Here is a 24,979-nt window from a genome sequence, read left to right as displayed (position 1 = left end):
TAAACAATAAGATGTGTGTTATATAAAAAGAAAAGGATGTTGCTTATTTGTGATCACAATTGATCTATCTCTTACACTTTTTGATTTTTATATAGGGAAAATGGTCTGAAGTTATCATAAAGTTTGGTATCGTTATAACAATTTCGGCCAAAGTTAGAGTATTTTCCATACCATTTTCCTTTTTATATAGTACGGTCGTTTTAGTTATCTTTAAAAATTCTCCTTTTAACACTTAAAAAGAAGATAACTAAGCTACGAAAGAATATAGCCTATAGGTATAAATGAAGAAGAGAATTTATATCTTTTTCTAATCCAGGAATATAATAAAATAATAGAATAAATTTCGTCGTCAATTTATCTTCATGTGTCTTAAGAAGAAATGTTCTTTGGTAATGTATAATATTGGAGAAAAGCTTAAAATAATCCATATCTTTGGCTTTGGATTTAGATTCATGGTCATCTTTGTTCTGTCATATAGAGTAATAATAGTCTTTCATATTTATAGTATTGATACAATTTTAGTCCTCCATCAAATATATTTTCTTGAGATTGAGGTTCACCGCATCATATTTCACATGTATTAATATAAACTTTTCTTTTCTTGCAATGTTATTTATCTACAACAAATTGATATAGTTCGAAAAATAAATATATATATTTGGTTTAGTTGTAATGATTTTTTGGAAGAGCATTCTTCTTCTCACTTTTCTCTCTCATAAAATTATTGTTTCTATTAAATATAGAGGAAGACGACTGAACAATCCATATACTAAATTGTAGACAAAATTAATGTAAAAATTGAGGGAGAACCAAAAATGCACTAAAATTACAAACACAAGGGATTATAAGTGTTCTATGTGGAGAAAAAGAAACAAGAATAATTATAAGTTTTAGCCCAAAGATAAAAAGGGACTATTTTGAGCTTTTTCTTCTATCATATTGTGTTTAATAATTAACTTCTTTCACATTTGATAGTATACACTTTAAAGGTAATTAAAGATATCTATCTTTAATTAATAGAATTAATAATTTATTTATTTATTACCTCTCCCACAGAACCACCTTTTCATATTGTTAGAGACTCGAGTTCACAATCTTAAGGTTGAAAGTTATGGGTGTTTACCATCCAAGCAACTCTCTTTAACCATAATTTGAAAAATAAGACAAATATTTTTTCTCAACAGACTAAAATACACTAATTACTAAGTAAAAGTTCATCTATAATAGTGTCAATGTGTATTTTCATATATATATACAAGACAAATCCGAAATAATATTACAACAATGTCGTTCAATTTTGGAATATTATGCAATCGAGTTCATCACACATAAATTTATAATTAGAGAGAGAAAATATAAAGAAGGAGAAGTTGCTAAGAGGAGAAAGATTGAAGCCACAAATCAGCATCAATAAAAGATGAGTTGAGGAATGGAAGAGCTTGTGTATCGTTAAGTTTTTGAACAAATGGCGCCCTCAGTGCCATATTGGATCCTGCTCCGGAGCAATTATACTCCCCATAAAAAATTGTCCTATAATAATTAAGTTAAAAATTAATTAAAGAATGAAATTTATATTATTATTTTTTAGATGAAATGATTATACAGTTACTTAACTGGTCTCTCATTGGGTCATTCAAGTCGTTCCAACCCTCAGGAGCCACGATATCCGTCATGTAAGTGTTAGCAAAGATGACTGTGGAGTAAGGCCTCCACGCACGCCCCAACCAAATTCTACCAGTGCCTCCTAAAGTGCAATTCACAAAAGCGAAACCACTATTTTCGTCTTTGGTAGCTCTGCCGTGTGCTGTTACTGCCCCGTTTATCGACTTCACTCCTGGGGCTACTGGGCTTGCTATTGATATTAATTGACAGTTCTACATTCGCGCAGTTGAAACTATTGGAATAAAAACATAACATGCATGTACGTATAGGTGAAATTAATTAAAGAATGTAATTTGTGTACCTCGTAGATTGATTTGCCATTGCCAAAAATGAAGTCGATGGAACCTTGAATATAACAATCCTTAAAGTAATGACGACCACGATCGTCATGAAGGGTATCCTGAGCTCCGAAAAATCCACAACCCCAAAAGGCAGCTTCATCTCCGGCTATCCTGATCGCCACTGCTTGTGCTCCTACCGCCCCGGGTACCGGCATTGGAGCTACATTCTGTATTTATTGTAAACTTAAAGTATGTATGGGTGCAACTATATATTAATGTGACAGTGTTCAATTGAATACCGTTCGTTTAAAATTTATAATGTGGAAACAAACAGTTGAATTTCGTGTACATATAAATTATTGAGACATAAGGGAAGTTTCTAGTGAGTGACAAAGGTTGTTCAAAAACAAATTTAGTTCACAAGATTGGTGTGTTATTTAGAATTCAGTTTGTTTTTTCAATAATTATAATAAACTATCTCTTGTTTTTTCAAACTGGACAAATAAAAGTGAATACCTATTTTTAATATATTAAACAGACGAAGGGAGTAATAGTTGTACTTTCCTGCGTGAAATGAAAGAGAAAGAGAAGGTACTAAATCGCCTTTGTTAGGAGCACTTTAGTCCTAGTGTGGTACTTTCTGACGCAAATATAATCGAAATTTAATTGAGCGTTAATGCGGGTACCGAATGAACCCCTACCAAAAAAAAAAAGAAGGGTAGGTGATGATATTATATTATATTATATTATATTTATATACCATGAAACTCATATTCTTGGCAATGAAATTGGTAGAGAAAACTTGGACAGAGCCACTGTAAAATGTTCCATTTGCAGAATTGGCTGTGTCATTCCATACGATAGCTGTTGTCGTATACCCTTGCCCTTGAAATGTTATGTTAGGTTTTGTTTTTGGAATAATTACCTTTTCACTGCATTTTCAATCAAACAAAACAAAAATACGTTACGTATGTAATTTTTAAATACGTAAATTTTATTTTAAAAAATTGAAAGATTTCATGTCCTAATTGACGGTCAAATATTCAGAAATTTGACTGTCAAAAATCAAATTATGTCACATAAATTGAAACAGAGAGAGTGAGTAATAACTACTCCTACTTACAAATAAATGCCATTGCTTATCCATATTAAGCTTCTTTTGACACTAAAATTCCCAACAGAATCAACTGCAGCTTGCACTGTGGTGAAATTGCAACATCCATTTCGATCAACGCAGATAATTGACGTGTTACTAGGGTCTATAGTTGGAAAATTTGGAGTAAATTTGTCACAGGGAGATTGTCTTGCCTTATCATCGTCAGTGTCATGACGATGATGATGGTGATGGTGATGGCGATTAACAATACATAACGATAAAGCTGTAGAGCATCGATCAAGAAAGCAGTTGAAGTACGTTCGGGGCGGTTGAGTTGATGCTAAAACAGCAAAGATTGCTATGAAAATTGGGAAATATATGGCCTTAGGATTCATTTTTTTTATGGAACGATAAATAAAGAAGGTGACAATAATACTTATATATATAAAAAAATATATAGAGAAGGGTGACATTTAAAAATTGAGTTCGTGTATTATTATACCTTTAAGAAAACCTTATGATAAAAAAAGAAAATAAAGAAGTAAGAGTAGTACTTTAATTGAATGAAGTATAAGAATGGTTGGCATGTCTTGCAAATTACCCTTTCCTTTTTTGGGACAATACTATACGCAATACCTACCAACACATCAAATGAATGATGGATTTTATGTCTCTGACTTGATTAAAATAAGTGGTATTTTACCTAATTAATCAAAATAGTATTAATTTTATTTTTCAAATTTACCCGTATTTATATATTTCGAAGTCAATTAGTATAATTTTCTATGAACAAATACATATATATTTTTACTATTTCTTCAAAGACGTTTGATACACACATATAATACCATGCTATATTATTTTCACGCTACATATGCACATTCTCTTTATACTTGTCAACTTTGATAATACAAATTTAATTAAGGTTAATTTAGTCAATATTCTCCGCATTAGTTTGTAGGAGCAGACAGATTTGAAGAAGAAGACAAAAAGAAAATACTTCAGGTTACTTTAGACGGGCAAATTATCTTTTTAGTTCATACTTATATAAATTGAAGTTTGAGGTTGATATTGTAAAAAAAAAAAAAAACTAAATTAAATTGTCAAAATATTACAAAACATCTTAATTTTACATGATATTGTAAAAAAAAATTATTTTATAAAGCATAGTATAAAAATTTGTGGTGATGGCAATTAGTGTTCTTCTATTGCTGATAATTATTTATATTCAAATGACATTATAATGTCCACTTAAATATACTAATCTCTTGAAACACAACTATAATAAATTAAAAAGCAATTAGTTGTTATAAATTACCAGAAAGCTCGGAAGGTTAATTTAATGTGAACCACATTATTTAGTTCCTTGCTAATATTCTTTCATGAGAAACATAACGTGAAGTTTTCTTGAATCCATCTATCAAAGAGGGGGATGTTGCTACTATATATTATTATTGCTAGAAATGCAATTTTGAGTTTAGATTTCTACACTTGGAAGCAACTCAAAGATAGTTTGGCTAATAGTAGTTAAATTTCAAAGTCAGGTCCAAGTTGGGCAATGTTTTGAAGAACAGAATCAAATATTAGAATAGGTAATTAGCAAGGAAGGTGGAATTTTACGAGTGTAAAATTAGAGTTCGAATTTGTCAAGAATAGTATAAATTGATCCTACAAGAGTTATGTAAATGTTGCCCTATTTATATGGGTTATTGTTGACAACAAATTTTGAATACGGAAAATTAACTGCAATCAAAATAAATAAAAGAATATTTTTATTGATAAATCTTGTGGGTATAATTTTATTGTTCTTTTAGTTCTTTTTCTTATAATATTTCTTCGTAATTGAAGGATAATCAATAGCGTGTTTTTCAAATGTATGATGACTCACATCTCCTTGAGATGTATTTGATCTCCGAAAACATCGGACAACACTTCATTGTATCGGGCTGATCTCTGAAAAGGATTTCATTGAGCACTACTTAGAAGAACTTTATAGTTGTACCGATGTTTCTTTGTGTCATGGTCCAATCCATCAAGCCGTGCAAAACCTACTCTAATACCTAAATAGGAGAACCCTCAACACTCAAACCAATCATGACATACGAAAAAATATGTGAAACATAATCTAACACCCTATAAAGTTATGAAATCACTATGAATTAATTTATGTTGGTGTTTTAAAAAATGGGATAGCAAAAAGAATTAATTGAAATATCTCTCAATATTTTTATTAAGCATAATATGGATTTAAATAGCCATCTTGATAACATAATTTACAGAAAATATGCATAACAAAAATTCACAAAGGCTAAATAAGCTCAATAATTAAAACAACTTAATAAATATTTAAAGTTCAAATTCATTCTAAATCTAGGTAACTTATTTTGCTAAAAGTTTATTGAAGTAACTAAAAGCAAACTCAACACTTCTCCTTTGTTTTAGATATTGCAATTTTAAAAGGGATAATGCATAAGTACCCCTTAGACTATGACCGAAATCCCAGAGACACACCTAAACTTTGTTATCAATCTGTGTATATAAAAAATCAGAATTACTGATTTCAATAAACTTTGCAGAAACACGAAGTAACCAAAGTTTAATAAACCAGTAAGAATAGATGAACAGAAATTAATTGACAAAACTAAAATCTGTAATAAACGTACCACAATCTGGAAAAAACAGAATCAGAAAAAGATCAAGCCCACTGAATGCACAGTGTCCCCTTAAGGAAATTATTCCCCTCTAGTATCCGAGGTTTGATTTGGAATATGTCCTCCCAGGATAGAATGATCTCAATCACCAGTGTATTGATACCCAAAACGCTGGTGTCAGCGAACCACTCAACAGCAGTAAAGTACAAGAAGAAATTTTGTGCAGAAGAAGAAGAAGAAATCAGAAAAATTCGTAAGGAATAAATCTGAAGAATCAATGTATTTATAGGCAAGAGGAACTGGTTCCGAAAGGTTGCAATCCTTTCAGAATCCACACGACCATTCATGAAAGTTGCAACCTTTCAAACAGTCATGGCTGTTTCTGAAAGTTGCAACCTTTCAGAACAGTCACTGCGGGAAATTTAAATAAAACGGGAAAGAATTAAATTAAACGGGTCGCGCATGGATCCGAGTCGGGTCGGGTCAATTAACTAATTAATTGAATCGGTTAACTAACTAATTAAAACGTTGGCCATTTAATTTAATTTAATTAATTAAATAATTAATTAACTAAAATAATTAAAACAAACTTTGTCCAAAAAATAATCTCTCGATCATTTTTCCAAATCCAAATCCAAAGCCAAAGCCAAAGCCGAGCCGAGCGACGACGACGACGGCGCGAGGGGGGTCCCTCTTTCCAACCCTTTTAACAATTAATAGGAGTGTTTCTATATTTAAACTCTCCTATTTTTCTTTCCACCACCGATGAGGGACAAATGTCTTTTCAATGTCTTTTCAATAAAGCATAAGAGGACTTTTCAAGTTCTCAACTTTTTCAAGTTCCCAACTTTTTCCAAGTTCCTCTTTCATCTTCCCTCAATTTCCCATTAACTCTTGCTACATACCCAACAAACTTAACCAAGATCCCGTTGCCCCCCTGAACTCATTTTTTCGTATTTTGTGCACCTTTTGTGCTGATGTGGCACCTTCAACCACTCAAGTTGGTTGTGTTTATACACGCTCGCCCGCCACGTGTTAAAAAAAATAATATTTAAAAAAAAAAAAAAATCATTTTTTTTAAAAAAAATAATCTTATTTTTTGAATCTTGTATTTAAATTAATTAATACATTTTTTTTACCTTGTATCGAAACTTTGTTTTTTACCTACATTCATTGTTTTTTCTCTTTTATTTTTCTATTAATTTTATTTTATTTGTCTTTCGTTTTGATTTGATTTCAAATGTCTTATATTTAAAATAAGTTAATTTTGAACAGATATCAAAATAAGTGAAGAAGATCAAATAAAACATAAAAAAAATTAAAACGTTAAAATTAAAGGAAACTTTTAAGTTTTTTTTTTAAAAAAAAAAAATACACATATTTTTTAAAATAATTAAAAGTAAAAAGATAACAAATTAATTAGAAAAAAAGTTTAAAGTGAAAAGAAATTAAAATAAATATTTTACAAAGAATAAATAAAAATAATTAAATATATATAAATTTTATTGTCAATAAATATGTGTACTAACTAATTATAAAGTTACCAATCAAAAAATGACATGTGTCGGATTTGTGCACTCATCACTTGCCTTCAAGAGAGTGTGCACACTCTCTATGCCATGTCAGCGTTTGCGGTGTATTTATTCCATTTTAAATTAGTTTACGGGGGGTAATAGGACTCTAGTTAAGTTTATGTGTGTCTCTGAAATTTCGATCATAGTCTAGGGAATACTTATGTATTATCCCATTTTAAAAAGTTACTCCTCCTTGATTTCTGTTTTTGTTGTTTGTACTTGATACTTGTTTTTAAACTTGCAATTTTCACGTATTGTGTTAGGTTTCCATCAATAAAAAATGTTCAAGTGTGTTCTTCTTGTAGTAAATTTATCCAATGATGAACCTTTCAAATATAATTCAAGTTTCATCCAGTTAGGTAGACATGAACTTAGAAGGACAGTATTAGTGAGCTAAGAAGGAGAGTCAAGCTATTAAGAGTAGATTAAGCGGCTTTATAGGTTTATATATATATATATATATTTATAATCTCTTCGACCACACTCTTAAGAGTAATAAATAATGCTTACAACAACCTATATATTCCACTTTGACAGCTCAAATATGCTATCTAGGCACATATGAAAGATCATAAACTTAATTAGAACCTCGTTTGACTACATACAATCTCGGGTACACCTCTTAATGCTCTTGCTAATCTAATGACTTAGCCACACTTCATTGCCCTCATCTAAGAGTCATAATACCACACTTGTATCACTCACATTTATCGAAAAGTAGCACCTTAATTCCTCACCTAATTTATGTCAAACCTACTAGATTAGATCTCAAAACTAACATCATCACCTTCATTTTGTCATCCTTTTTATCACGACACTCATCTCAACTTCAAGCTTAGTGTCTAGTACTAAACAAAAATATCAATATAATCACATACTCTACTAGCTTACGACTACTAGATAAAATTAAGAAACACTCACCCCCACTAAGACCACATGCCAAGTAGTCAATATTTATCGTCAGTCTGCCTATTTACAAATTACCGTCACATTTCCTTTCACAACCCAAGTATTATTTATCAATTCACTACACTTTATTGCCGGAATTAGCTCTATGACCCTCTGAATACCATGAGACTTTCCCTTCTAAAATCATAATCTCAAATTAGATCTATCACCTCATGAATACTCTGCTCGTATATTCAACACCTATACTTGATCTTCATTAACACAATGACACATCGACATAAACTTATTTCTGATTAAAGTACACTCTAACTCAACATAATTAATAACTATTCATCTACATTCTATCATTAAATTCACACAAAATTATCACTCTTTAGCCTACAAATAAGGGGAATACTCCTCATTAATTATTTACTAGGTACATGACTATAACTACATACTTTACTCAATAACTAACATCATTCTTAGGTTCCTACACTTCTAAATGCATACTTCTAACTCTAGGCACTTCTACTATTACTAGCTCATAATATCACAACTCACACTATCTGTCAGGTGAAGATACATGTCCAAGCATTCTAAACACACTTCCCTCTTAAAAGGTATCACCTGAAACAAGCTTTCGAGAAGAGAGTTGAGAGTACATCTCGCCTTGGCTCAAACACACGATTCATATGAATAAGGATGCATTCTTTCAAATCAATATACTTAAGCACACTAACGGGCTTCTCACAAGCTTCTCTGTAGTCTCTTGACTTTCTGAAGACTTTATCCTAAAGTAACTCATAAGGATCTGGGCTTTGCTATTTCAAGCACCTTGAGTATGAGGAGTAGTCGAATGGATTTAAGAAACACGAGTTTGAATAAGTTCCTTATGACACAGTTCTATTGCACGATATATTATTTAAATGATTTTATTAATATAAACTAAATTATTTTTCCATGTTAGATTTTTTTTTATGATAAATTTTAGTTGAATGATTTTATTGATTATTCAAAAAAACAAAATCAGTAATTTAGCTAGATAAATTCATAATATTGAGTAGAGATATCAACTCTTATTATCTATGATTCATATAAGCAATAAAATTCACAAAGAATTTCACTTTCATTGTGTGATATTTTCCCAACAACTACGGATGTGTTTGGTGTGAAGAAAATTATTTTTGGAAAATATTTTCCAATTATCCCATGTTTGGTTGGCTTAAATGTTTTGGAAAATGGTTTCTACATCAACTCATTTTCCTCAAATTTAATGAAAATGACTTCCCTTGATAAAAAATTAAGAAAAACATTTTTCAAAACTTTACCACGTACCTCGAACCCGACCCTACCCATCCAAAAAAAATTAATTTTTTTTAATTTTCTTATTTTTTAAATTTAAAATATATTTTTACTCCTACCCCATACACCACCCCCAACAAAAAAAGTAAAAAATTTAAAATATGTTTTTTTAAATATATCAAATTTTAAAATTTGTCTTACCTCACCCAACCCCTACCCCCCCCCCCACACACAAAATATATTGTTTTGGAAAAACATTTCATTTTTTAAAAATTTCATTTTTTACTCCACCCAATACCTTGACACCCCCCCCCCCCTCACTCCCCCCGGTCAATTTTTAAAAAAATATTTCAAATTAGACTTTTTTTTTCGCTTTTTACGCCCTCCCCCCACACCCAACCCAAGCCACCCCATAAAAAAATTGTGAAAAATATTTCAAATTTTTTTAAACAAAATCATTTTTATGCCACCCCCATAAAAAAAATTAAAAACTCTTTTGGAAAATACCCCACCCCCATCGTTTTTGAGAAATATTTCAAATTTAAAAAGTTTTCATTTTTATGCCCCCATCCACCACCACCCCCCCCCCCCGCCACCCATCAAAAAAAAATTAAAAAAATATTTGTTTTGAAGAATAGTTTTTGGGTCAAGTTCTGGGTCAAGTCCTAGATCAGATTTTAGGGTCGAATTTTGGAACGGCCATCGTTTTTTTTTCCTAGTTCAGGTGACAGGGTTGGGTCCTAGATCAAATATCAGGGTTGATTTTCAGATCAGAAATTGTTTTCCTAAAGAGTACTTTCTTGTTATCCAAAAATAAAAGATATTTTCAGGAAAAATATTTTCATTCACCAACCAAACATTAAAAAAAAAAAAAATACTCACCAACCAAACATGAGAAAATAAGTTACAAATGCACTTGTTTTTCAAGAAATCATTTTCCACGAAAAACATTTTCCTTCGTAACAAACACACCCGGCCTTATATGTAACCAATTTTACCAAAGACCAAGTAAAAATCCTCGTGGACTCTTGTTGGTGTCAAAAGGAATCTAATGAAATAGATTAGCCGTAGTAAATAAATAGGAGCAATGTCAATTAGTGGGATTATTACATGAATAAAACAAAGATAATTAGTGAGTGTGGAAGATTGACTTTGTCAAAATAGTTGTATCTCATTTTTTCTACTTTACACGTTGAGTGGGGACCTACTAAGCTCCCATACAACCCCTCTAGCCTCTTTCCCACGCATGTCAATCCTTTTCTAAGTTGAATATTTGACAAATTAGACAAAGTGTGCGCTTCACTTTATTGAACATTCCTTTTCTTTTCTTTTATTGATTTTGTCGTTTGGTAATTGATATTCGTATTAAAATTTGACTAATTTGAATTTGCATGAGATAGGACTTATTCAAAGAATAGCGCTCCCCCTGATAATAATCTTTCATCTTCATGTCTCAAATTCGAGATCCATGATTAAGAAAGGAACATTCTCATGTACACTCCAACACATCCTTTAGTGGATGAACGTTTCTTTATTCTCTCTTTCTTATTTTTTTATTTTAGAACAAGGAAAAGGGGGGAAAATTTATATCATGAGTGTCGACATTCATGCCCTTTTTTAATTTCTTCTTTGTGTGTGTGTATAAGTGTATTCCTTACCTTAATTTATTTGTCATGCTTACCTTAATTTATCTGTCATGCAAAAAACATTTCTCTTTGTTGGGTTTCTTTAAAAATAAAAACAAAATATTAAAGCGTGTAGGGATTCAAAGAAATTTGATTTAACTTCGTCCTTTCCATCTAACTTAGGTACTTTATTTTGTACAGTACGTAAGTGCTTTTATAGGATATTTTGAATTGAAAATGAACCGATTGCTAGGAATGACGATGCATCCTAGGGTGGTCTCTATCTATGTATACTTGATATTTGTTCGTCTTTTCTCAATTCTTTTACATTTTCAGAAGAATAGAGAAAGACGAACAAATATTATATATATATCATTTATTTTAATATCCGTGACATAGTTTGAATCAAAATAAATCTAAAATATGCCATATTATTTTGTGTGATTCTGAAAATATTTTGAAATTTGTGATATTAAATATGACATAATATTTGTGTGGTGATTAAGTTTTTCAGTAAGAATAAAATAAAAAATATAATGCTAATTATTTTAAATTTTAAAATGTGCTATTTCAGATTATCACAAAAATTGAAATAAAGTGACGTCTCAGTAGGCTTAATTGATTATAATTGGGCAGATATAATAGCTTGCTGAATTTAATAATACATACGCACAGGAAAAAAAGAAAAAAATCCCTTTGAATTATCTAATATATAAAAAAAAAATACCTCTATTACTCCAAATAACAGTATTTTGTTAAAAGGAAAGAAATAAAGATATCAAGAAAATTACATATGATTAATACGACAAAATTTAAATTTAAACTAGACTAATATAAAATATAAAATGAACCAACGAGGAAGGATATTGTTGAGGGGCTATGTACAGGTACTGAGCACCGATATTAATGTAGTGAAAACGACGGAATGGGTAAAATTGAACGACTATTTATGTCAATTTCTCTTTTTTTAAGTAATCAGAACGTGAAGTTATTTTCCGACTTGTTCTCATTAGAAGGAGAAGAAGTATGGAGAAAATTACCAGCACGACCTTGAGCAGCAGGAGATGGTCGAGTAGTTGAACTGCCCAATGTACTGAACATGTAAGGCAATTGGTTTTGCGGCACTGGCTGCGCTTGAAATTGGATATTATAAGTATTGGGGTTCATAATTTGCTGATTATTAGGCCCAAAACCCAAGTAGGCCCCCTGCGATGGTGCAACAGATCCACCAGTGAACTGTTGCACCATGGCACGGAAATTTGTAGTATCCGTGTTCAACACGGTGGTTGGTGTTCGCCTAGAAGCCCTTGATCGCCGTCTGATGGGCTTGGAAACACGCCCGTCAGATGGCCCGGTGCCGTGTTGGTGTTGGTGTTGGTGTTGGTGGTGATCTGGAGCACTGACTACAGAAGAGGCCGTGGTGGTGACAATTGTGGCATCGGAGAACATAGTGGTTTGTGGAGATCTTTGAGGTTGATAGAATTGCATCCAATTTGTGGGGTTATTTGGCATGGTTTCACTCATGCCTATAAAAATAATAAAAAAGTAGAAAAGAAATGAGAGCTTTTTTGTTTTTTGAAAACCTTGTGTAAAGAAGAAGAAATACAAACATAGGATGATCCTTTGAATTTATAATAGTAGGTACATAGTTTTGGTTGGTCAAAGTACATGACTAATACATATACATAAAAATAACTATAGTAGTTAGTGGTAGTATCATCATGATCAAAGGCGGAGCTAGAAGTTTGGATATATGTTCAATTGATCTCACTAACTTGTATTCTAATAATATATTTGTGTTAAAAATTATATTCAATTTAAAACTTGGCTATTACTCGCTTCGTTTAAAAAAGAATTATCTAGTTTGATTTGATACAAAATTTAAGAAAATAAAAATGATTTTTCAATCTTGTGATAATAAATTAAAGTTATAATTAATATATTGAAATGCCCTATAATCTTATCGTCATAAATATGTCGTGTGAAAAATTGAAATTAAAGTATTATAAAGAAAATCATTCTTTTCGAAAACAGACTAAAAAACAAAAATAAGTCACCCTTTGGATCCGGCTCCCCTCCATTACCCCTTCCCTCCATTTCGTCAAGTGCACATCTAGATTAGAGACATATGTCATATTTAAAGTTTAAAGGTCAAGATTATATATATTAACAAATATCATAACCATAGTTAAGTCAATTAATTTTAGAAAACTACTTTCCAAATTTGGTAAGGATTACAATATATTCTATACAAAATTTGATATTTATTAATATCATTAATTTCATATTATATTTTTGTATTTAAATATTAAATTGTAAATTTTTAGTTTTAAGCCAATTATTTTTAAATGATAAAAGATTGCTCTTGTGCATTCTTTTGATTACTTCTTAATTACTTCTGATCAATTCCAACGTTCTCCCTTTTTTTGGGATCATTTTTCAGCTTATTTAATTCTACTAAACAATTGCTAGAACGGAAAATGATTTTTTTTGTCTATTGCTACAGTACGTTTTAAAAAATATATATAATTAAATAATTGGAGTGGATTAGTAAGATGAATAAAATAGATACCTTCTTATTTCTTATAATAAAAATAGTTTAAAATAAAATTAGATTTCAACAAAAAAAAAACATTTAAATTGATTGGGTGACTTCTTAAGTGAAATATCAATAGTTGAGTGACTTCTAAGTTATAATCATTAATTTCATATTATATTTTTGTATTTAAATATTAAATTGTAAATTAAAAATATAATATGAAATTAAAGATATAAATAAATATCAAATTTTGTATGGAATATATTGTAATTCTTACCAAATTTGGAGAATAGTTTTCTAAAATTTATTGACTTAACTATGGTTATGATATTTATTCATATGATATAATCTTAACATTTAAACTTTAAATATGACACATGTTTCTAATCTAGACGTGTACTTGACGAAATAGAAAAAAAAAGTAATGAAGGAGAGCCGGATCCCTGACAAAGGAAGTAAGATTTGAAATGTTCATTTAAAAATTTGAAAAATTATAAAATTGAAATTTTGGCTCCTCTTGCTACCGATCATGACCCAACTGCCGCCCCCTTAGCCGGGGTCCTTATTGACACGTGAGTATCACGTGGGTCTGCTGGAAGAGAAAATATGTTATATGTTTGTTGAATAATCCTCTTTATGCTTTTTAATTTTCTCATCATGTGAACTAGATATACATTGACAATTCAACGAAAAAAAACAAATTTATTTAACAAATAATAATATTTTTCTATTAATTTAATGTTAAACTTTGTAACACGTTCTTTAAAATCTTTCCGTTTCAATTTACTTGTCAAATAATTTTTAATTTAATTTTCCTTTTTACTTGTCATTTCTAACAAATCAAGAATGAACAATTTATTTCTTCTACTATATCTTTAATTTATTAACATTGCGTTAATGTCTTTGAAAAATGTAGTGAGTAATATGTTTAAGACTCTATTAATTAATAGGGTAAAATGGTAAACTCATTATATCAATCATTATTTTTTTAATAGTTTCATCAAATCAAAATTTGACAAATTTTTTTTTTTAGTTTTTTCTTTTCCCTCCCTAGGAGCTCCCACCCCTTTTGCTCCTTTGGTGACTCGAACTTGCAACCTTCGGATTGGAAGTGAGGGGTGTTTATCATCCGAGCAACTCCCTCTCGTCAAATTTGACAAATTAAAGATCAATGAAAGATCATGTTATTTAGTTATTAATTACTCCCTCCGCCCAAAAATAGAAGTCCACTATACTATTTTAGGATATCCAGCAATACGTGTCTACTTTATGAAATTAATGGATGATTTTATATTTAGTTCCTAATTTACCTTTATTATTAATTATAGTTATTTCCCTATTACATTTTTCAATACATTGTATTTATTATATTCAAAGAATGATAAAATAAAATTACTCTTCTACTTATTGTTAAGTGTATAAAATTAATAGTGGACATGTATTATTGGACAGAGACCTTTGTTTAGATTTGGTTGGAAATATAGTTTTGGCTTGAGTTGAGGTATTGAAATTAGTGGTTCAATCAACAAGAAATTAATTTAAGCGGTAAAAGTCAAAATTATTTTTGAAAGCTAATTAAATTATTCATTAGGAATTCATGTCTAGTCACAACGGACCAAGATAATAACATTTTGAAAAGGAAAACTCCATTAAGTCTAGAACAATGACATTCAAAAAGTAATATTTCCTTTCATTTTAATTAAAATATTTTTTTATCGAAAGAATAATAATTTTTCAACAAATATAAAAGTAAACTCAAATGGATACTGTATAGTAATTATTATTGTTAATAAGAGAAAAAGATAGAAGATAATTTGGAGGATCACAAAAATTCAATATAATTCAATACGGATTAGGTTTTATGAACCCTGAGGGGTAGCTCAGCTGGTAAAGGCCTGGGACAAAGTCCTTCAGGTCGTCGGTTCGAGCCCCAGCAGGGCCACTGGAGGCATTACAAACCGGCCGCGTCTCCAGGGCCCCGTGGAACTAACCGTGGTGGACCCGCCTTGAAACAGCGGGACCCGGTGGGTACAGCTAGTCGGGTTCGCAAAGCGACGCCCGGAAACCACGGAGAAAAAAAAAAAAAAAAAAAAAAAAGATTAGGTTTTATGAGTGGCTGCAGTTGCTGGGAGTGCAATCTTCTAGATGCTATAGTCATTCAAAGTGATGCATCTAGAAAATCAAATTAAATAAAAAAGAGTTGAGGCAAGTTCCAAGAAACAAGGGTACCTTTCCATCACAACCATCACAGTTCAGTTATTGTCGGTCGCTATTACACCTATCATCTTCATTATTATAATTTATTATCGTTAACACCTTCACCACCGCTATCAATCCCTATTACCCTCCACCTCCACCCAGGGGTGGATCTATGAAGGGGTGTGGGGGTGTCACGCCACCCCCGAACTTCAACGGAAACTCTATATATACATAGGTATATATATATAATATTTATATAAATATAAAGCGTACCACCCAGAGAATAAAACTGGCTTGTGGTACCACAGTATGAGGGCAACTTTAGAAGACTGATGTTGCGGGTTCGAATCCCATTTGTACCTATTTTTTTGAGAAATTTGCTGCAAACAGCTGGCACATTTTTCTTTTTCTTTTTTTATAATTGTTATTGACTTAAATTAAATTAATTACATTATTACTCTTTTGACTTTTCTTTTATTTACTCAATAAAAGTGTAATATCTTATTATTTATATTTTATTGATTGATTTATGATATATATCGAAAAGACGAATAATTTAATCAAATATAAAATTAATTTAATCAATAAGTCTATTTGACACCCACGAACTCTAAATCCTGGATCCGCCACTGCCTCCACCTCCACCACTAGCACCAACACAGATTACCACCAACACATCAGCAAATACCACATATTAATTCTTCAGCTACTATACCTTCAAAACCGTCAACTACAAGCATTAACCAACTTCATTATCATCTCATCAGTTACTCCATTTTGCGTATATAAATGTCCTATTTTTATATCAAATAATAATTTTATTTTAGTAAATATTTATATTTTTTAAAATTAATATGTAGTTATTTTTTATTTGAATTGTATACTTTTTATGTTTACAACTAAGTAAATTATGCACATTCACTATTTGAAAAATAAAACCATCTTAATAATTCAATTTTTTAATCTAGAGACAATATCTTAATCATTCAGATTTATGTTCAATTCATATATCTTAATCTTAATGAGAATAAATGTTATCTAATGGCTAATGATATCCTAATTCTTACGCCAAGAACAATCCACCGGAAGGGCATACCTCAAGGGGCACCAATCTCCCCGACAAAGATCTATTTGCGCGAAGCCGACCATTTTAAATCATTTACTTTATATAAATAATGTTAAGATATTTATATCTTTCATCTACGTAATATGACAATTTTATTTTTAATTTACTAACATTTCTAATAATAAGAAATTTATCATTGTGATTTTTGAGTGACTAGCAGGTGTTTGGTCATGAGATTTTATATCATGATATGAAATCATGAGATGAAATGAACATTTTGGATATGTGATTTTATGCAGATTTCATCTCACGATTTCATATCATGAGATGAAATTCTAAATTTTCCAAAAATCATGATTTGAGAATTTCAAATCATGATATGAGATTTTTCTAAGTACACATTTGGCCATGTGATTTCATCTCATGATATGAAATCATGAGATGAAATTAACGTTTAGACATTCGATTTCACGCTGATTTAATCTCATGATTTCATATCATGAGATGAAATCCCAAAATCTAAAATCATGATTTGAAAATTTCAAATCATGATATAGAATTTTTCAAATACAAAAATTGACCCACAAGTTTATATTTTGCAAAAATAACCACATTTAATTTATATATATCTACTAGCCATTTGTTTCACATGTAAATAAAATTTATAATTCATATAATTACTTTTTAAACAATTATATCTCATATAATGATTATTTTTCTCCAATATAAAATTATTTTTACTTCAAATCATTTCTTAATTTCCATTTATATTTATCAAATTCATTATTATTTTTTATCAAATTTACTACTACTTCATTCAAATCAATGTTTTATAACAATAATAATAATAATAATAATAATAAATATCATCATTATATTGATTGGACTACACTAATCACTATGACATTAATTGCATATCATAATTTCATATCACAGGATCAAACGAGTGCTTAAACATTAAGATGAGTAAAAAGGAAGTTAAAATTTATAATCCTCATGATTTATTTGGAAGGAGTGGATGGTAGGTAGGTATCTACTGAACAGGACTTCAATTAAGTTGGTTGTCTCCCCACTTTTGGAATTGGAAGTCTCTCCTGCTTAATTTTTCCCCTCTTCCGCGAAACCTACACCAACTTAGCTTTCCACATATCATTATCATGCTTTAAATGACCTTTGACTAGTACTCCCACGATTCACTTTTATTTATTATTTTTAATATGTTATGAAAAAAGATAAATAATTTTTTTATATTTTATTTTTATTATTGATTATTTATTCCCTAATTATTTTTAAAGATTTGTAAATTGTACTATATTAAATTTTGAAATTTGAAATGTGTCACATAAATTGAACCAGAGAAAGTATTATATTGATTAAACTATATTTTCTAAAATTTGAAACTCATAAACTCAAAATGTTAACTCTGCGTTAATTGTGACCTAATGATGCTCTATAGTCAATGTCTCTATTCCAATGACAAAAGTATGAATAACGCATAATAGTCAATGTTATAGTACTTCCTACACATCGTCATGGATTACGATCCTAGTATGAATTATAGAGCCATCCAACTCGTGATTAATTATTCCACGAAAACAACATTTATTCTTTAACTTCTTTGACCTGAATTTTGGAGTTACATCTCCAAAGTTTAGAAGTGATTATGATTTAATTACTTACAATTGATGGACTAATAATTAAAGGTCTTGAGCCCCTTCACAAATCACAAAAATTGTGACACATGGTTGATCTACAAAGAACGTGAGAATGGATTGTTTGAACGGTCGCTTAATGAGTGATAATTGATCATCAAAGTCATCTACTTTTTAATATATTTGACATATGTTTAATTTTAATAAAATCCGCACCCATTTGGTTTATCAATAGATGGGCAAGATATTTTATGAATTGAGATATAAATCAAAACTAATTAATATCTATAATTAAAAGCTAGATAAAATAATGTTGTATTTTATTCAAAATTAATTATTATTCTTTATTTAACTAACCAAACAATCCACTAGTATTTGAATTGGGAATGTGAAAAACTCCGGGACAATGTTCAAACTTTATCATGGAGTGGAGCCGTTTTTTAGAATTATAAAATTTTATAAACACACTTTACTGCAAACTCTTTATTAGCCAACTTTATAATATAATGTGCATTGTGGAAGGTTTGTAACAAGTAGTAGAGCAACAAAGATCACATTTAGACCCACGTGAGTTTGAAACACTTAAAAAGATTTTTTTTATCCCTTTCCCTTCCTTGTGTATTCATTATTTATACTTTAATGTAAAGTAACTCTTAAAGTCATGAAATCCATGACTTTTTCATTTATGGAACCACAAATTTCATGACTATTATCTTTTGATTTCTCAATCGTAGAGCCACCAACTCCATCACTCTATTCTTGAATTGTCAAAATATAAAAAATCACAAACACAAACATATAAGCTCCGTGATATTTTTCATTGACAATACGGGGCCATACTAGGTATGGGTAAGGGGTTTTCTTAATGAAAATTCTGACTCCGTCAGTATTTATTGATGTTGCAACTCATTAGTGAAAATTCTGACTCCGCCAGTACTTATTGACGTTCTAAGTCCAATATGCAGCCAACTGCCAAGGCCTAATGGGCACAAAAACACACGTGTTATATGGAAGGCAGTATGTATAATTTTTGGTAGATAGTTCTGTCTTTGGCTATGAAACTTGGAACATGCATTTGCAGAAAAGCTTTTGAAAGCAACAAATCATGACACCACGTCAATACTAGGAAGGTGCATCTTTAATTTTACTTGTTTTTATTCATTACTAAACCAGGGGCGGAAGCAATGGATTCGACAAAACTCATCAGCTTTGATTCAAATTATATATATTGAGAAATGTATCAATTTTGTATTAAAAATAATTGGAATCCAATTGCTAGAACTTGAAATTGTTGTTATCTTTAAAATTTATATTTTCAACTCGATTGTATTACTAAAATGTGTTCTATCACTACTGACAAAAGAGATATTTATTGGCAATAGAATTCTTTTTAGTGGCAATATTTGTTGACACAAAAACATTAACAACAATTTCGAGTTAATGTCATTATATCCAGAATCACTAAAGTCGTTAATAATATTTATATAAAATGTTAGTTATAAATACACATTCATATTATTATTCATATTATTATCGCAAAATTCTTTATTTTTTACATTGAATTCTCTTATTAATTACTAATATCTTCTTCATTTTCCCTAAATAAAGAGTAGTACTAAATTTCCCGTCTTCTATAAACCTATTGAATTAATTAATGAGGATAAATTTGAAAATTTAAACTAACCCACATTAGGCATCGCCCCTATATTGCACGAGAAACAGACATTTTATATTGTGAGGCCGTCATTATAGGAAAACTGAAAAGTCAAACAAATACTACTAGCATTGGGGTGGGCGTGGTATAAGTATGTATCGAATTATCATATTATATTGAAATTTTTAGTACTGTAATTTTGATATTATTGTATTTGATATAATATATGGTATATATTTTAATTTTTTTTAGTATTCGATACGGTATTTGATTTTTAGAAACAACATATTGAAATGTCAAATACTATACCGAAGTATATAGTTACACAAATAATATATATATATACTAACAAATATACAACCTAGTATTAGTATAAACTAAATGTTTAGAAGTTAAAATTTTGATTACTCTATTTTGATTTAAATGTAATTGATTAACAAAAGGAGTTGTTTGTACTTTCTTTTGAATTTATATTTCTACAGGTGTAATATGTTAGTATGATACAATTGAGACCCCTTTTTGAATTGTCGAAGTCATAATAATCTATTATACAAGTATATATCATCGAAGTTGAACAAACTATGATTACCAATTTACCATACCACAAAATACCAAAATCGAACTTCAAAATACCAAATTAAATTGATATGATAATGGTATAATAATTTTAAAAATTGAATACCAAAATTTCAAATACTGTATCATACCATACCATATCATGTCCACCCCTAACTGGCACTAGCGGACTTTTTTTTTAATAATCAGATCCAAAAAATAATAATTAATGGGTGTAACTTTTTAAAAAAATTATTATTGAATTTATTGTACTGTTTGATTGATGAATTTAAATTTAATTTTTTAATTTTTTTCAATAGATCTTTACAAATACATTTATATTCCGAGAATAATATGTTGTCCGATGTGTGTTGATCTTTTATTAAAGAAAAAATCAAACCAACTACCTAACGGTCTTTTTGGTCGAATATTTAGTTTTTTCCCTCTAAACATGCACATACAAACTCACATATATCATATAGTAAAATAAAAAGTTTTAGTAGGATAATCAATATAGAAAATAGAAAATGAAATATAGTAAATTATTTTTGCATTCCTCTAAAGAGTGTAATAATACTCACATTCTCTCGAGAATAAATTGTAGAAACTAACACCATAGACAAAGTTTTCAATCAGATTTGTAAACAGGTTTTATGCTGCTGAGTACAGATGATAACATGAGGAACACCTCAATAATGGATGTTGCAGGGATCGACGAAAAAGGATTAAGGTGGGAGAAAGAACAGAGTAAAATTTGAGAAACTGTGACTTCAGTGAAGATATAGAAACCAATGACTCAAAGCAATCAACCCACACACGATTCCAGAATCGAACCCATAATATTCTCAGACGCGAGGGCAGAAGACAGAATTCTCTTCATAAACAATCGAACATTTCTCATATAACATGTTGCTTTCAGAAATAAAAGAAATATTGAAGTCCTTATTGTTATTCATCTAGTGATCTTCAATAATGTACATTAATTTCCTTCTATGTTAAACATGCTTAAGCATAGAAAAAAGTAATCTTAATTTCCTCCTATTCAGCTAACTTCCTAAGGCGATATATTAAGCATTCTTTCCAATCCAGCAGAGAGGAACACTAATCCTGCTAATGTTTTCCTGTGACACTGGTTGAATTGTCCTACAGTAGGGAGCAAGAGTGAAATTTGAACTCACACTAAACACGAAATAACAAAATATTGAGTAAATAAAATGTGCCATATCAGATGAATTTCCCTGAATGTTGAAAGAAGGACGCACTAGTGGTGCTCTGAAGCTAAGCTGTCCCTGCAACTGCAATTCACTACGTGATTTAATTCAACAAAAATACGAGATTTAGGTCTTTGTGTTCATACCAGTCCTTGAATACTTTGAGGAGAGTAATGACCACCGTGGGCTGATATATAATTCAAGTTTCCCTGTGAGAGAGGGGAGGTAAAATGGAACAGAATTGGATGAAGCCCTTCGTACTAAACCAAAAATTTAGTCCGGCTTCTCATCATCAAGTTCCTAATAAAATAGTTGCCTTACCAGAACACTGTGTGAGGCTTGATGATTGCTGCAATAACTATCTTGTAACATAGAAAATGAACTCAACTGGCCCTGAGAAAATACCAAATCATTGAATGAGTTCTGTTGAGCAAAAAAATATTAATTACGTGCAATTGTTTCAAAGTTTGAACGCAAAAAGAGGATGCAGCACCGATCCATGAACGCTCTGATGAGGAGGAGCATAGTATCCCTCAATAGTTGCCATTCTGGAGCTTAGATCCTGTAGTCATACAAAGAAGGGTCAAAAGAGCTTGACCGCAAGTAAATTATGGTCTAGCTAGGGATATCTCATACCATTCCTTGTACATGCCTCTGAGCATGGAAAGCATCTTCATGAGTTGGTAGTTTTGAGTTTGATTGATCCTACAAAAGAGCAAAACAGAATGAATAAATGTGACCGAGCTTACGACACATGTGCAAACGATTGTAAGCCAAAACATATACCATCTGCAGGTTGCTATCTTGGATCCTGGTAGATAGTACTTCAACGTTAGATTGAACCTACAGTTCCTCCACTATTAAAAAGTCTATTTTGGAACTATTGTTGAATCTGCTGAAATCATAAGAGCTTATACTACCTTGCGCTTCTTCTGTACTTTCTTTCTCTTTGATGACTTTGCCATGCTACCACCTTGAATCTCTTCGTTAAAGTTAGTATCGCATTGAGAAAATGAAATGTTAGAGACTAATGCACTCTTCACAGAGTTGTTTGCATTGACACAGTCATGCAATGCAGCTTGGAGTGTGATTACAGCTGATTCATAGGTTTCCCAGGATAATGATCCAACTTCGCCAAATTTGGCAGCAAGTTTGCAAAGATCATTGAGACGTTGGATCCTGTAACGAGGGTTGTGTGGAATCCCACATGCTGTCCCTTTAGTTTTTGCCTCTCGTGTCCACCGCTCTAATTTATACAGAGCGGGGATATTGGGGACACCAGATACTTGAAGAACCGTAATTGCATGTCTACAAAGAATACCTGCATACTCAAAGAAATGGCATGAACAGACGATGCAAGAATCTCTTGCACACCAGGATACCATAAAACTCTGGTGTTTTTTACGGTCATTAACCCTATACAACTTTTCTGCTCCCTCTTCACCTTCATTCAGAATAGTGCAAGCAGCAACGCCAAAAACCTCAGCTTGAAATTTCATGAATACTGAGTTTGTATAGACAGTGGACATTTGTTTCTCATAAGGAGAGAGAGTTTTTATGGTAGGTAGTCTATGACGTGATTCAATATCAGCTTTTGCTTCCTCTTCATACATCTCATGCACGAATAGTTTGTATTGACCAATGAACTCTTTGAATTCAGTCTCAGAGGAAATGTACCTTTCAAAGAAGGAGGATACACTTTCAGACCGCTCAACTGTAGAGAGTCCAGCCAAGAAAGTATTCCTCATGTACACTGGAACCCATTTTGTTCGATTTTCAAACAATGACCGAATCAAGTCATCATCCCTCAGTTTGAATGAATCGACCATTTTCCACCATCTTTTTTCAAATTCTTCTTCTTTAAGTGGAAACCACATGCATTTCTTCAACTTCTTTACAAAATCTTCAGGCTTAGTTATCTTATTACCAAGATTTTGAGAAACTTTTCCCATTACATTCCACAAACAAAAGCAATGTTGTGCCTTAGGGAAGACCTCCTCTACTGCTTCTTTCAGGGAAATGTCATCATCAGTAATAACGACTCTAGGACTTTGGCCACCTACAGCTCTAAGCCAAGTGCGCATCAACCAAGAAAATGTTGTTGATGATTCGTCCCCAACCAAGGCACATCCAAGCAACAAAAATTGGAAATGATGATTGACCCCTATGATGGGTAAAAATGGGACTTTATACTTGTTTCTGATGTAATATGTGTCCAAATAAATTACATCACAAAAATGGACATAATCATTTCTACCTTTTGCATCAATCCAGAACACATTTCTCATAGAGTCTATAGCATAGTAAGAATTAGGTCTCTCGGCTTGCATAAGTGCTAAAGTATCAAGCAGCAGTTCCAAATCCCCCTCATCCAACGCGAGCTGCAGTCCTTTTTTCTGGTAAACAACATCGGCAGATTTCTTGCTCCTACCCTTGACAGAGTAATAAAAGTCATCCTGGCAAATTTCATGATTATGCTCCTTCATGAAACTATGTATATACCATTTTCCATCTTGCTTTCTCTTCATATGAATACTGGCCTTGCAATCAGTCTTGGGACATGATCGAGAACTACCAGACTCACGCTTGGTCCCAAATCTAGAACAAGCAATCTTCACATCAATAAATTTCCCCGACTTCTTTGACCTACGACTAGCCTTTATTGTGATGCCAAATCCCACTGACCTTGCATATTCCCTGTAGTAAGAATATGCAGCCTCCTTTGTATCAAATTCTATACCCTTTTCTATTCCCTTATCTATAATATCAACATCAACAATATCCATACCTATCCCATTGCCACTTCTATCAGCATTCTCTTCCCCGACATGACTTTGAATTGAATCATCAATAGCATTTGTATCCACATACACATCTAACTTTTTCGAAGGCAATTGAAGATCAATTTCCATAACTTAAACCCTACCGATGCACATTTTATGAATTACTTCAACAAACAATTAAGGATTTTGCCCTCAGTAGTAATCTTCTAATCTAGTTCAGTTTCATAACTTAAATGTC

The 24,979-nt window shown here is 31.1% G+C and overlaps 3 protein-coding genes across 3 annotated transcripts; all 3 read right to left on the bottom strand.

Annotated features, from left to right (window-relative positions):
- Positions 1-1,221: 1,221 nt before the first annotated feature.
- On the bottom strand, positions 1,222-3,480 carry LOC125835473 (probable pectinesterase 8). Its single transcript, XM_049514607.1, has 5 exons — positions 3,067-3,480; positions 2,704-2,875; positions 1,964-2,170; positions 1,615-1,874; positions 1,222-1,530 (listed from the first exon to the last, which is right to left on the bottom strand). Exons 1-5 carry the CDS (start codon positions 3,432-3,434, stop codon positions 1,374-1,376), a joined length of 1,164 nt encoding a protein of 387 aa, XP_049370564.1. The 5' UTR covers positions 3,435-3,480; the 3' UTR covers positions 1,222-1,373.
- Positions 3,481-11,762: 8,282 nt separating this feature from the next.
- LOC125835512 (VQ motif-containing protein 22-like) lies at positions 11,763-12,658 on the bottom strand. The gene has a single exon (XM_049514645.1). The coding sequence runs from the start codon at positions 12,604-12,606 to the stop codon at positions 12,058-12,060; it is 549 nt and encodes a 182-aa protein (XP_049370602.1). The 5' UTR covers positions 12,607-12,658; the 3' UTR covers positions 11,763-12,057.
- A 9,156-nt stretch (positions 12,659-21,814) lies between these two features.
- LOC125835532 (protein FAR1-RELATED SEQUENCE 2-like) lies at positions 21,815-24,979 on the bottom strand. Its single transcript, XM_049514660.1, has 7 exons — positions 22,879-24,979; positions 22,745-22,801; positions 22,595-22,663; positions 22,452-22,520; positions 22,280-22,351; positions 22,105-22,167; positions 21,815-22,036 (listed from the first exon to the last, which is right to left on the bottom strand). Exons 1-7 carry the CDS (start codon positions 24,868-24,870, stop codon positions 21,815-21,817), a joined length of 2,544 nt encoding a protein of 847 aa, XP_049370617.1. The 5' UTR covers positions 24,871-24,979.

The sequence above is a fragment of the Solanum verrucosum genome, unplaced genomic scaffold, assembly GCF_900185275.1.
Source record: "Solanum verrucosum unplaced genomic scaffold, falcon-dt-bn FXZP01000040.1, whole genome shotgun sequence".
NCBI classification, from domain to species: domain Eukaryota; kingdom Viridiplantae; phylum Streptophyta; class Magnoliopsida; order Solanales; family Solanaceae; genus Solanum; species Solanum verrucosum.
This window is presented reverse-complemented; position numbering and strand designations above follow the sequence as displayed.

Excerpts from the sequence above, each read along its gene's own strand:
- LOC125835532 (XM_049514660.1), bottom strand. The coding sequence starts at position 24,870 with ATGGAAATTGATCTTCAATTGCCTTCGAAAAAGTTAGATGTGTATGTG. Across the intron at positions 22,802-22,878 it reads AAGTACAGAAGAAGCGCAAG|GTTCAATCTAACGTTGAAGT; the intron begins GTAGTATAAGCT and ends GAGGAACTGTAG. Across the intron at positions 22,664-22,744 it reads AAGATAGCAACCTGCAGATG|GATCAATCAAACTCAAAACT; the intron begins GTATATGTTTTG and ends GCTCTTTTGTAG.
- LOC125835512 (XM_049514645.1), bottom strand. The coding sequence starts at position 12,606 with ATGAGTGAAACCATGCCAAATAACCCCACAAATTGGATGCAATTCTAT.
- LOC125835473 (XM_049514607.1), bottom strand. The coding sequence starts at position 3,434 with ATGAATCCTAAGGCCATATATTTCCCAATTTTCATAGCAATCTTTGCT. Across the intron at positions 2,876-3,066 it reads ATAAGCAATGGCATTTATTT|TGAAAAGGTAATTATTCCAA; the intron begins GTAAGTAGGAGT and ends TTGAAAATGCAG. Across the intron at positions 2,171-2,703 it reads CCAAGAATATGAGTTTCATG|AATGTAGCTCCAATGCCGGT; the intron begins GTATATAAATAT and ends CAATAAATACAG.